Raw genomic sequence first — 15403 nt, forward strand, 5'->3', positions numbered from 1 at the left:
TAGAACATTAGATATGTGGGTATACTGTTACAAGTTCAGAGTCATCTCTCTTGACTTCTGGGTTTTAAAAGTGCTTGATTAAACGTTTGAACACATAATGAACGCCTCACACTTTGACTTGCTTTGTAGCACGCATTCTCAAAGTTAATAACCCGACACCTGTGAGAGTGTGACCCGCAGGCTAGAGTAAACAGCTGTTACAGTGTAACCAAACATGCTGATGATGAGTGATCAAATTCACACTTTCGGGAAACATCTACTGAACTCACTTTTCCTTCAGAAGCATTGAGCCCCTTTCACACAAAGAAAGATTTTGATAATAATAAAATTATATACGGGGAGGTGGGGGGATTATTCATTGTGTCTTGTTTTTCTTACTTGGAAAAATATTCTAAAGGAGCTGTTGACATGGAATTGAACCAGAATTTGGGAAAACCTAAACAATACAAACATAAAAAAATGACAAAAAAGAAAAAAAAAATGGAAAAAAAAAGTTGTGTAGTAACAATGGAATGACACAAGGATAATGTACTGAACTACTAAAGTGTGTTAATACCTTATATAAAAGGCTTTTTTGGTGATGGCAGCTTAAAGACGTCTCTCATATGGAGAATTAAGTCACATGCATTGCTCAGGTGTGATTTTTCTTCAACAGTGTTAAAATCTTGATGGTTCTGTGGGTCTCGTCTATCGAATCTGATTTTTAATTGGTATTTTCTATTGGATGAAGTCGGGGGCTTGGTTGGGCCATTCTACAGCTAAATTTTCTTTCTCTGATAGCATTTAAGAGTTTCCTGAGCTGTTTTTTGGATCATTGTCTTACTGAAATATCCACTCTGGTTTCATCTTCATCATCCTGATAATGTAGATGTTGGACTGAAGCAGCAAATATTAATTTACAATGACAAAAGGCAAAGGGTTGCTGAGGAACTACAGAGAGATTTTAGCTGCTGTCTTGGCTTTTCAGGTACGCTTAGTTGAAAAATATCTGAACTTTTCCAAATGCACCACGATTCCTGCAAGTAGGACTAACCAATCGGCTTCACACTTTGAATGGAATATACACATTTGAGTAATAACAGCAAGTTAACTAATTCAGACAAACAAAGTGCATCCAAACACGAGTGCTTTTTACTTTTCTTCAAAAAACTTGCATGGATAGCAATGATTTGTCCGTTTGTCATCCACTGAGAAAACGATTCCCTAGTTACAAGAGACGCTATAGAAAACAGTGAAAGAAAGCACTCACTCGTGCTTGTCACTTCAGGTCAGAACAACAACACATGTGAAAATAACACAGCAGTGAGGAGATTGAAAATAAAAAAGGATGTCGCCAAGGTGGCGATTTCACAATTTTGTTTATTTTATTATAAAGAGATGTCAGATATTTTGTTGAAATATTTTTTGCCTATTAAAAATATTTGCCTTAGTACTGTTGGTGAATTAAAATAAAGTGGTTAAAAAAATCTAAATATGCCTAAATGTATTGTTAAAAAGTATTCAATAATTATCAATATCGAATAACATGATGCATGACATCATGATATTTTATTTTTGCAATATCGCCCAGCCCTACTTTCTACAACTTTTTCCTTCGTCATTTCATTTTATTACACAATGTAATTTGTAAACCATTATAGTTTTCTCTGCATATATGCATTTTTTTGGTTGTTACCGACATCTGGTGAAAATTTCAAATCAACAGCACCTTCAGAAATATGTTTTCTGAGAAAAATGGTGATGTGTTGAATACTTATTTACCCCACTGTGCAAAGCATACAAAAAAATCATTATAGAATTGCAGTATTCATATCAATATATAGCTATTGAACAAATTATTAATAACAATTTAAAGTAATCAATACAAAATATTATCATTTAAATCAAGGGTGCTGAAAGTTTTTCTTATCAAGGGCAAAAAACCAAAGTTGATTGAGGGCTGTAAAAACACCAAACTGCATTTACATTAAAGTTGCTAAGAGTAATTTCTAATCTATTTTCCGAATTATAAAAATTTTTTAAAACATATCTTTATGAATGAAATAATGCAGAATAATAATGAATTTATATAAGATCAACTTAATACAGTAAAAACAAAAAAAAGTTCAATGCGGAATACATTAAGCTTTAGTTGCATGCAATGTTTTGTGGATTGTCCTCTATCCCTCAACAGTATTTGTATTAGTAAAAATCTGATACATTTACAAATTTTAATTGAAACATTTAATTTCTGTTTGCTTTTATGCATCTCAACAATAAAACAAACAAACAAAAAAATAATAAACATTAAGTTTAAAATGATGATCTCTATTAAACGCATTCTTTCCAACGTTCCCCATCATTCTCCTTCTCTTCTCAGATGGAATGGTGGGCCAGATCAAAGGTCACCATGTGCCAACTATGGCTTTTATCTTTTTCGAAAATACTTTTTAAATGGTCTTTTAACTTTTTTTCACAGCTGTATAATCATTTTCACAGTGACTCTTCTCCAGTTAATGAACACTGACAGCCAAACCGAAATGATTCTGTTTTACAAAGCTTGAGTTATTATAGTCACAAAACTGCACAATAATCAATGCTAATGTTGCCAATTGTTGTGGATGATAATATTGCTATTGTTATTCCTGGAATGAACGGGACTTTAGTTCAGATTTTTTTTCATTTATTTTATCCATATGGATTTTATTTAAAAGGAAAAAAAAAGAATTAATTATTTTAATCGCACAAATCATATAATCAATAGGTTATTAATCAGTAATATATACAGTACAAAAAGTATATCAGAAAAGGTTTATTTGAAAAACACAAAAATGAGTCTTTATATACTGTGGGAAAACATCATCTGCCATGCCTCATGAGAGTGGGCAGTTGATTATGAGCTCTTCTGCCGCCATTTCTGTTTCCATGGTGACAGCAACTTTTTTTGATAGGTGGATTTGTCAACAGGACTTTTTTAATACACTGTAATCATCCTTCACAAGTTGGTATGAAATGAATTCCCCCCCATTTTCTAAATTCATTAATCTCCCCCATTCATGTGTTCATTATTTTATGCTTATTCATATTAATTAGTAATATTAACATTTCACAACTGTGTCTTTATGCTGATGATTGTTCTTGACTTTTCCAGTCCTTTAGTCAGTTAAAACTCGATTGCAACTTTGCAAGTTCACATAAAATCTTTCAAAACAATGCACAACAGATGTTTTTTCACCTGGATACATAATGATAGAGAACTAAAGAGAGATTTTTCTACTTCTGTTACACTGTGAATTGTCAACCTCAATTTAGGTCTGGATATACAGAATTATGCCATCATTAATTCAAATTTAATCTCTTCACTTTAGTTTTGCTCCACTACATTCATTTTATACTAGACAATTACAATCTATTTTATGCCATTTAAAATGTTCTTCCAGAAATTTACGGTGTGAGTTTTCTCTTTGCATCCCTAAACACTTTAGTCCATTCTCATTCAGAAAAACCCATCCCAGAGAACCACAACTTCCTGCCTTTAAGCCAACAGTGCCTGCAATACAGCGACAGCATCACCTAGTACAGTGCCAGGCACGGAGGAGAGCAAAAAAAAAGGAGAAAAGAAATGAGGAAGCCTCATGTTCTGCATTCCTCAAGTCTGGTGAGATCTTAGGAGTGTCAATGCGTCACACACCAGAAAAACCACTACAATGCCCAAACAAAGATATGGAGCTGCAAAGCTAATGCAGAGCCCTATACAGACTACCATTCAAAAAAACATTACACTGTTTGATAGGACTTTTATTCAGTAATGATGAATAAATTCAAAAGTGATAATAAAAATATTTTTGAACTGCTACAACAAATGATTAGTTTGAGAACAGATTGATCTAATGATTATTAGAAAAGTAAATAAACTTGGTTTGATTGTTTAATCTGCTTTTGAATTTAGGTAGACAACAGAGTTATCTAAATTTAAACGTTCACTTGAAGTGTGAAGTAGTTTTTTTAAAATGATTTTGATTGCTTTACGTTTTTATTTCAGATACTAACACTTATGTTTGTAGCTAAGAATAAAAATAACAATACTGGCTGACAAGACTCAAGGCTGAAGCCATTTCTTCACCATAACTGACGACTACTCCCTCTGGGTCAATCCCAAATTGGAATGCACGACTGTGATCAAAGGTTTAATAAACATATGCAAATTGCACCATTTGGAGTCAAGGATGGCACAGGGGCTTGAATCAAGGTCACAATTAATCATGAACCTTTATTACAAAAAGTAATATTTTATAGGAATTCTTAACTTTACATTTAGAAAAAAAAAATTCTAATCAGCACATTTCTGATGGTTGGAGGAAATTGAACTGCCCTAATACATAAAATAAAATATTAAAGTATAAAATTGTATTTTTAAATTGTAAAAAAAAAAAATTCTTTCAAAAACTCAAACTGACTAGCAGCCTACACACACACACAATTCACTACAATGATGGAAAAATACATTAGTATTTTATCGTATATGCTAGCCATATGGTTTTGATCAATTTTAGTGTATTAGGAGCCGTTCACATATTACGTCTACAAGCATGTGGAAAGCGTGAGCATGTCACTTCACCATTTTCAACAAGCTTTGCACTTACGCTCTTTTGTTGTTGCTCTGTGACAATCAACAGTTTTCTCACAGGATGACAAACTGCAGCTCATTGCTGCAGCTCTGATACAAGTTTTATTTATGGAGAAAACTAAAAAGCACTGCAGTGCTTGGGTGTGCTGTGTTTGTCAGAGGTTTATAGTCTACTGAAATGTGTATAATCAAAACAAATTATAAAGCTTATTGGTCAGTTCTTGTCACGTGACTTGCAGTGCGCTCCAGGCATTCTGAGAAGTTGAGATGTTTTAACTAGATGCACCTGGAAAGCGGCAGCACATCGTATCACAATCGAATAAAAATAGCCCAAAACTAGACTTGTCATCAAATAGACAGACTTTATATGCCTAGTCATTTGTTTCTGTTTATTTGATTACTAGTCTAGTTTGGCCTATTCTTCGATGTCTAATTTTAGATTTTTACGGACAGCCCAATCTTAGCTTTGTTTTAGCCAAGACGACCATGTTTAGATCTTTTAAAAACAAGAATGCTTGCAGGGCAGATTCTTTTCTATGGACAATTTTGAAAAGCTCTTTTGATCCACTTCAACTGTTGACTAATGTATATTATAGTATTGACATCACTTTGTTAATGAATGCTCGAAAATACTGTTACCTATATTAGTGAAATTGACATGGTTTTGATAAACAGAAAATTTTTAAAATCTTAGAATTCACACATTTTGGAATGGTGGGGTGTAAATCGAGTGCTCAAGAAAACAGCATTCAAACCCTTCAGCAACAACTAAAAAAGCAACAGAAAATGAGTACTGATTCTTAATAGGAGGAACTCTAACATTTCTAACAGAGTTTTCTAACAATTTTTCAAGTTTAGGCAGAGCTGAACAAGTGAAAGTGAAATGGTGGTTCCTGTTGACCTACCTAGTGTGAAACCGCATAGTCAGTGTTTTGTGAGAAGAGTAAGCTCTTCATTAAAACTTAGACAGAGGAAGCAGCTATGCTTTCCAGCTTCTGCATCCCTAACTGACACAAGTTCACTGTATGCACAGAACTCTACAGGAAGCCAATGCTCCCACCGACACACACACCACAACACCTCTGCCCTGAGGGTGCCAATGACATCTATGCAAATCAGACACACAATTAGACGGACCTCGTCTTTCACCCCTCCCTACATTATCTGAATACTTTAATTTAGATCCTTCACAGAGATGACGACACACTCTGGAAAAAAAACTGATGCAAACAAACAAGAAATCCCATGAGGTTACATGTCAGAATCGCTGGCTTCCAGAACGGGGTTCTTCCTCACACAAGAATGCCAGCCGCCTGATGTCACTCGTCTACTGTGACAAACAATGAGGATCATGCTGTTAAATGCTGCAGCTTACGGCATGCATCCGCATCGCTGGGCATGAAAACACACCAGGTTGCCGCCGTAACGTAAACAAGGGGCACAGCATCCACAGTTTCAATCATCGATTTGTACAACAAGTATTTTACCTCTTGTTGATGGGCTTCTCATCCTTTTCGTAGGGTTTGACGAACCACTTGCCGATGCGAACGAAGGATCGGTTCATGAGGCAGCGCTCCAGCAGGTTATGGATGGCTTTGAAAAGCAGCGTTCGGCACTCGTAGGTCAAGCCGCTCTCCCACGAACCATCCTCATTACCTGTGCAACACAGAGAACAGATCAGGACTCGATTACATTTATATGCACATTCCTAACTGCTGCTGTAAACAAAATCAAAAACAGAAAACACAATAAGGGTTTATTGCTGCACGATTCTGGCTAAAATTAGAATCAATTTGCTTAATATCAAGAACACGATTCTCTCACGATTCTGTAGATGTAAAATAAAGGTTAATATGAGTAGGCTATTATTACTGTTATTACACAAACATATTATTTAAAAAACAATAATATTATTAGGCCAACGTGTACATCTACTGTTGGTAAATTAATGTTGGGAACTAAATTTTGTATAAACTTGCAATGGTGGACTTGAATAGACTTTAAATTTGTCCTGGTTGTTATGCAAAGGAAAGTGATAACATATAAATATTGATAATTCTGGAGCTGAATTATTTTGTTTGAGACATATGTCTGCCTTTTTTACTGGTAAAATTAGACATGTATCATTATCAGATTCCCTCTTACATTATATTCAATATTATATATAGACTAGAGTAGTTATACTGACACTGTTAAACATTTATTCTCATGCACAACACAACAACATTTGTGTTTTCTATAAAATAAAAAACATCAAATGCTTGTCATAATCAGAACTCTAAAACGCGATATGTTCATTGTAATGATGTACATGGTTTTGGTGTCACTTTCACTGCTAAGTGCGGTTCATGTCATGGCTGCCGTCACTTTGAGAAAAAAAAATATATATATATACATGCAAATCATACTTCCCGCGCAGCACCTAAACAATCGCTCTGTGCAACAAGTTCATTTACAACTTTATTACTTGTTATTCACAGCCTTTGCAGGTTCTGTTCACTAAAGTAAACATCGTTCAGGCGCATGTTCTCCTTGTAGTAAACAAACCATGTGTCAGTTCACGTGTGATTTGACGGCCTTGAATACGTCATTACATAAAAACAGAAATGACATTGTGTGAATTATACCATATCCATGTTGCTGAGCAACACAAAACACAGTGAAGACTTGTGCGACTGCCTATGCTTTTCTTTTGAACTTGAAAATATAATTGGCTGAATTGTATAGATGCTGTATTAAAATCGTATAGGGAGTCAAATTGAGATAGTGATCTTTTTTCGATTAATCGTACAGCCCTACTAATGAATTTAGTTTAGATGTTTGTTTGCCATTTTTATTATGTTTGAAAAAAATATACACCATTAAAAATATACAGTCAGAAACCAGCATATTCAGTGAGCAAGGATGTCTTGAGTTGATTTCAATTTCGAATAAATGGTGTTGTTTTGTTTTGAAATATATATATAAAGGGAAGGTTTGCTCTCATGGGCATGTCTTACCTTTTCACATGAACAGAAATAAAAAAATAATAATTTGTATAGATAAAAAAAAGTTTAAATTTAACATTAGAAAACAAAAACTATCATCTCATAAATTTGCAAGGACAGACAAGTTATCATTATTAAAAACAGCAATATCTGATAGGTCATGCGATTGTAACAAGCTCAAAATTTAGATTTAGTGTTAATCCCTGCATTTAGCTCTGGTTCAGGCCTCTCAAAAGAAACAAAGATTTTGTAAGAGAACAAATATTCCCAAGAACCAGAAAATTAACCCCACTTAGCTCTCCATTGACCATGTATTGATCATGCTCTAAAAGCAATAAAAGGTGGATGAGAAACAGATGTTCTGTATTCCTCAGACTGAATAACGTCATCTTACAAAAAAAAAAAAAAGACATCCAAGCCACACAACAAAAATAGTCACGGTAACTTTAGTAATCATACTTCTATCTTACATGCAAGAACAACTGTTTATTTATTGAACATGGCCTTGCATGTTAATGCAGATTTCACCATAAATTCTATAGGAAAATATAAAAAGTCTAGCTACAGAAATAAAGTCTTGTAAAACCCTTTAACACTTTTGCATTGACGCAATTTCAATTAATGCAGTTAGCAAACCTCAACAACTGCAATGTCAATAACCAGCCTATGACTAATGTCTGGAAACACCTCCAGTCTAACCACTGATTTTGCAATGAGAAATGAGAGTCCAGTTTAACCCCTGGCAAAAACTATGTCAAAAACATGATCACTACACACATTCGTTTTCCAATATACATTATGATTAGTATCAGTTTAACAAAAAAGCAGACTTACATGATAGGTCATGGTGGACGAGCTCTGCAAAATTGGGGTCATCCCCCCACCAGAAGATCCAGAGCTCCCGTCGACCTGGAGTCTGGTGTCTCCGCCAAACGCTCAGCACGTCTGCCTTCAGGCAGCGGCTGAAGCTGCACAGGATGGGGTCCTCCTCCGTCACTGGGAAGAGGATGGGGGACGAGGTGGGGCCCTGCCACACAAAACACTTCCATTTGATCCCTGTGAGGTCAGCCTAAAGGCAGAGAGAGAGGTAGAATGTGTTAGAAAAGTCCATCAAGTAGAAGGGCTCAGCAACTAGTGTTAAAGCAACAACTTCTCTAATGTTTGTAAAAGACATGCATGTGCAAAAACACAGGCAAAATTGCAATCCGAGTGGGATTGTGCAACTTTGATAAATGTAGACAAGCAAGAGAAGTGACTAAGGCAAGATGACGCCATTTAAACATGCCCGTATAGCATAATGAATCAACATACAGGCAAACTTGAAATTTGCTGTCAGCATTATGCGCAGGAAAAAATCTTACTAACAGGCAATTGATAAGTCTCTGAAAATTCCTGTTTTTAATCATTTACTTGTACTCGAGTCATAATACAATTTAACCCACATTTCACATGGCCCAATCAACCGTCTTATTTCTTCCTTAAAATGTACCAGTTTTGTGACATTCTGCGCAATTCAGTTTTCTATCATCCGATTTTACAATACTGTCTGTTTTTCACATTGTGTAACCTATGAGGTCTTAATTCCATGTTCACTATTATAAGTATATTCATAAATTTGAACAATTTTCTTTTCTTTTAGTTTTTGTACATTTCATAACGTTAAAATAATGCATTTTAAGAAAACATAACACAAAAAAGGAAGAGTTTAATGATGAAACTCAACTTGAAACATTAATTGCTATAATTTCTTCAACTATTTCCTAGAAAAATTACACATTGCAATTTTTTTTTATTGAAAATAGATCATTTTCTATATATATTGCGATATGAATACAATTTCACTAGATTAGTTGGAAAGCTGTTTGGTAAAAATATAATAATTTTAGATTGATTGGGATGATTCTTTAGGCGACTGCATACAATTTAACAAGCAACAAACAGTGTTTTATTGTTTTCCGAAGAGTCGAAATTTATTCAGGTATACAGTAACTGAATAATCAAATATAAAATAATACTGCATAGTCTCCGTTTGATAAACAAAGCAATAAAATAAAATTCACAGTTAAATTAACCAAACAGTACACTTTTAAATGCCTGAATGCTTTTAAAACCCCCACAGAGTCACAGGCCTCAAAAAAAACACATTAAAAAAAGATAAATTGTAATCCAGACTCAACATTGCAGTCGCGATGTGACTATAGCGAATGATGACATTGCAATATTATATATTATATCTTATATATATATATATATATATATATATTATACATTTATATATATATATATATATATATATATATATATATATATTATACATATATATACATATATATACATATATATATATATATATATATATATATATATATATATATATATATATATATATATATATATATATATATATATATATATATTATACTGCTAAAACAATATAATGTGCAGCCCTATTTCCTAGCGAAACTAAAAAAAATTGGTCTGAGACATGAATTTGCCCATTGAGAATGAATTAACTGAATCCATGGATCACTCTCATTGGGGTGCTATTGCTGTGATATCAATAAGTGACAGTGAATGAGTCAGGTGGTTGGAAAGGAAGGTAATATTATGAGGTTGTGTGAATTTTAATTTACGTTATAATAAAGTGCATTGATAAATCATTTATAACAATGCAATATCTCAATATCAAATCAAATCAATAATTAATGATCTTTTTAAAACCCCAAATGACAAGATGACATAACTAATCTGCATAAAATGTCACTTCAAACAAGTTGACAGTCTGACCTGGTTACATTAAATGTTAGCAATTTATCCAATATGACCATACAAATATGAGAGCCTGGTGCAAAGAGGAAGTGAAAAAAAGGCAGACTGACAGGAAGCTTGTCATGAATTCTTAGTTCACAGATTAATCTACAACTATGAATTGAAGAAACCATCATAAGTGTAAATAGGAAAATGAGTCGTACATTTTTGCACATTATGCATGCAAAGTTCAACCTACTTTACTATTTAACCAATGCAGGTATTTAGTTCATGACAGACAAAACAGAGCACAAACTATGCTAAATTGTCTAGTATCATCTGTTGTTGTTGTTGTTAAGTTCATAGACAGTTTAAATCAGGATGTAACAACCTAATGACAGGCAATACCTCAACTGTTTACACTTTAATAACAAACTATCCTTAAACTAGCAGATATTGCCATACACAGTAGATTACAGTACATTAAGACAGATTTTGCATTACAAGTATTCTGAAATGACAGAGTTGTGCAAATAAAGTTTATATGCATAAATGAACTTGTATGAAATCATTTTAAAACAAAAATCTGAACAAAGTCAGCTTAAAATTCCTGCTTCTTTTTGGTGATGCATCAGTGCTATATGATCAAATACATACTTTTTAAAATCAGAACTTTTACATCACTTGCTTGTCCAACAATAAATGTTAGTTCTAATAATATTCTTATTTAACTAAGGGAAATCATGTTACAATTTCTCACAAAGATGCAAATGTGTACATATTTCAGTTTCTTGATATTGCTGTAAATCAGAGGTGCCCAAACTTTTTCTTATGAAGGGTCGAAATCCAAACTTTATTAGTGGGCCAAAGGTAAATATAGATGCCATGGGTAATTTCCTAATTAATGTAACAATATTTGAAAAAAAAAAAAAAAAACATTGCTTTATATTAACTAGTACAGTTTATACTGTATATATGAACTTATTACAGTAAAAACTAAAAAAATCTAATTTATAAAAGAATGGAGTTACACTAGTTTATGCCTTGATTTGCTCGCCGATGCATTCTTCATGGCCCTCTATTCATCGTGTGACAGTATTTACATTTTAAAAACTTAGATTCATTTACATTTAATTTAAACATTTATTTCCAGTTTACTTGAAAAAGGCCAAGCAATAAAACAAACAAAAAGAGTTATGTTAAATTAGGGCTGGGCGATAAAATTATTATTTATCGACCGAACACCACTGTCAATATTGATAAAATAAGGATGGTATGAAGTTTTGTTATGAAGCGCTACATTTTTATTAAAATGTAGCTGACTAAGCATGTGACACGGACATGTTGTGATCATTTTATTGCAATATCGTCCATCTCTTCATCAAATTAGAAAATGAGGATCTCTAATAATGGCATTGCCCCAACCCTCTCTATCATTCTCAGATGGAATGGTGGGCCAAATCAAAGGTTAGCTTTGGCCCGCAGGTCATACATTGAGCATCTGTGCTTTAAATCATGTTATTGTGAATACTATATTTTTCTTGTAAAAAAATATTAACACTTTTTCAAATTAAATTTGACTTGTAAACAAGTGATGAAACACATGATCAAAACATGCAAACAACATCACGTAAATATTTACCTTTTATGTCATAATTTTATTTACAAATTTATATTTTTACCACTCCATAAGCAAACCAAGAAATATATATATATATATATATATATATATATATATATATATATAAAAATCTGGCTACTATAGACTATATAAATAAATCTCTCTCTCAAAGCTATAAAAAGGATAAGAATATAATTGGGAAAGTTTAGTCATTGCAAGTGCTACTGAACTAAAAAATCCAGACTCCTTCTAAGAGGAAAATGTTTTGTAGATGAGAACTAAAAGACACTTGCGACGAGATAAACACTGAAAAGTAGTGGTTATGAAAGAAATCTCAAAATAACCAATTGTTATGCTTGCAGCGTCTTGATTTTGCACTGCTGCTGTTGTACATCATCACTTTCCCTGAAGCTGTTTTTCCACTTCAGAGATACTTCATGCCAACTACTTGTTCCAGTCAGTAAGTTCAGCAAGTGTTTACCAACGTTAGCAAACACGACCCAAATAACACAACAAAGCCGCATCCCACACGCAAACCTCCGTTTACACAACACCATAACACACCTGAACGCCTAACATACGTTTATAAAGCGGGTGTTTAGTTCGTATAAAGAGCAACAGGCCTCTGTTTGATTGACTGGCCGGCTAAAAATGGCTTCTGGCCCACAGTCAGTTGATCTCTTACCAGACAGAATAGATTGGAGTGGCAGTCCTCCAGGCTCGCCCCGTTGGGTACAAAACAAGAACTCATCATCAAAGCGCAGTCCGGCGAGCCATCCTCTCTTTCAGATCCCAGGAACAGATGATGCGATCGAGGCTTTTGGACCGGGTCTCCGTGTCTCGGACACAATCAGCAGGACGGCTCCGCGTCCAGCGAGCTAATTAGCTTAGCTCCGCTATTATTCCGCTAGAGGTTACTCGCTTACGTTACCAAGAAAAATGCGCTAAAAACTTTACCATGATCCGCGGCGAGATATGCTGTTCTCCCCGCGGATTTCGCTACATTAAATAATATGCAAGTACAGCAGTCCGAGGGGGTAGGGAGGTGAATTCAGCCCTCCCCCTTTAGCTTAGCCTAGCATCAGGCTAGCTGGATGTTAGCCTTGGCTAAGCGAGGCAGCAACAAACAGTTCAAGACAGAAGAGTTCAGCTGTAAATCTCGCTAAAATCACACTCTCCTCTTCAGGTCGTTGTCGGGCTGTCGTTGACGGCCATTCGCGAAGAAGTTGGTGATAAAAAGTGTAGCGTCGTGGATTAAAAAGCGCAGTTAAAAGAGGCTGTGCCGTGCAGCGCTCAGCTGTGTCTCACTGGTTTGTTTGAATACATTGGTCGCATCCTTTAATGGCGGCCACAGGGACACAACTCCACTACACTCGACTCCAGGCTGCTCTACTCTACTCTACTCGCCTGCGATTGGCAGCGCCGCGACTCGCGAGAGGAAAGAGTCGATGCTGGATTCCACAAAGATCCAAAAGAGTCGACTCATCACCAACAGAGCTGTCAAATCACTCCTTTTAGGGAAATAGATCTGTCTAACGCTGACCAAACATGTATACTTATTTAATGCTTAAAAGCAGTGTTGGGTAAACAAAAGATTATATATATATATATATATATATATATATATATATATATATATATATATATATATATATATATATATATATATATATATATATATATATATATATATATATATATATAGAGGGATGAATTATTTTTACCTTACAATATATTATAGCAATAACAATATATATATATATATATATATATATATATATATATATATATATATATATATATATATATATATATATATATATATATATATATATATATATATAAATATATATATTGCATTTTCAATCTAAAAAATAACTTACTTAGAAATAAGTTAACACATACTTTAACATTTCACATACTTAAAAATTAACTAAGTAACGCAAAGTAACCCAATATATATTGTTATATTGTTATATATATTGACTTGGGTGGAAAGAGGCAGTAAAATATTATTATAATTTTCAAAATTTCAATAGATCAAAAAAACAATGTGGTGATGAATAAATTCATATTAAATAAATACAAAGTTTAACCCTTTGATGCACAAGCTATGAAAACCCCTAAAAAAACTATCTAAAATTTTAGGTTATTTTATGCTTGGCTGAACTTCTTTTTTTACTTTTTAAATCAGTTTATTTCAGCATTAAATATTTCACAAGTATTAAAAATATCTTTTATTTCAGCGACCACAAATGAATACTCACATTTTTTGTGTTTGTTGATCAAGTTTACATACATCAGTCAAACATAATCCGTCTGTGCAATTGTGATAAGACAAATTTAATATTAATTATTTTAAAATGTATTAATTTGTTAAAAATATCATCACTGATAACCGATGACATACTAATTCATAACTGTATGAATTGGAGTGAAATGTATTTTTATACTTGAAAAACACGAGAACACCCCTCACAGAGCTCCCCTTTAAATGAATATTTTCTATAAGATGCTTTACAATAAAATACAATGAATGAGTACCAAAGCCGAAACTGGACCCAGTCTAACTAAAAAAAAAAAACTTGTAATAGACAGGAAAAATCAAGAGAAACATTAAATATAATTGTTTGCATTTTTTTTTGCAACAACTCATTTGAATTTAAATTAATTATTCTTGAATTCCTTAATAAATTACTAAACTCGAAATAAATGTAACTCTTCCATTTAAATGCAGCTCAAAGATATGTTCACTGAGATATTGACAAAAAGATGCATTTTCAAAAGCTGGTGATCTTATTTATGCTGAGCTCTGTAATGTAACAACATAAACTACACATTTATTAAAAACATTGCCTTTACAATATTATTTGATAACATTTTCACAATCATTTCTTATTTTCTTTCTTTTTGTTTTTTCTTTCTTTCTTTCTTTCTTTCTTTCTTTCTTTCTTTCTTTCTTTCTTTCTTTCTTTCTTTCTTTCTTTCTTTCTTTCTTTCTTTCTTTCTTTCTTTCTTTTTATGGAGGTGTCCATAATCCTGGACCAGGCCTTATCCTGAGCAGATGGTATTGATCCCGTGGTCCAGCCTGAACATCTTCCAGGGACCTACTCATACCTGTAGTTCTCCACAATGGATGTCCAGCGCTCTTCAACCTCCAGCGCCTAGATTGCAGCTCTGTTCAAGAATTTAAAATCTTGAAATGGTCATGCCGAGCAGAGCCTGGTCTCCCTTAAGGTTTTTTTCCTTTACTCTCATCAATTGGTGAATTATGTTTCTCGTCACTGTCACCACTGGCTTGCTTGGTTTGGGACTTGCAGAGCTGCGCAGCGTTGGATTTGCTCCTCAATGTTTGGACTTTCAGCAGTGAGAATTAAACCACACTGAACAGAACTAAACTGAACTTCAACTCTGAAAACTGGACTGACACTGTTTCAATTT

At 33.7% G+C, this 15403-nt stretch overlaps 1 protein-coding gene across 1 annotated transcript in view; it reads right to left on the minus strand.

The window, feature by feature from the left end:
* Positions 1 to 13276, minus strand: part of med13b (mediator complex subunit 13b) — a 64436-nt gene extending 51160 nt beyond the window's left edge. Inside the window, exons 1-3 of the mRNA NM_001083838.2 lie at positions 12648 to 13276; positions 8428 to 8662; positions 6094 to 6262 (exon numbers count right to left, since the gene is read on the minus strand). Of these exons, the coding sequence (NP_001077307.2) occupies positions 6094 to 6262; positions 8428 to 8662; positions 12648 to 12716 (473 nt within the window). The 5' untranslated portion in view covers positions 12717 to 13276. The remainder of the gene's footprint in view (positions 1 to 6093; positions 6263 to 8427; positions 8663 to 12647) is intronic.
* Positions 13277 to 15403: the final 2127 nt, after the last annotated feature.

The sequence above is a fragment of the Danio rerio genome, chromosome 15 (assembly GCF_049306965.1).
Source record: "Danio rerio strain Tuebingen ecotype United States chromosome 15, GRCz12tu, whole genome shotgun sequence".
Taxonomy (NCBI): domain Eukaryota; kingdom Metazoa; phylum Chordata; class Actinopteri; order Cypriniformes; family Danionidae; genus Danio; species Danio rerio.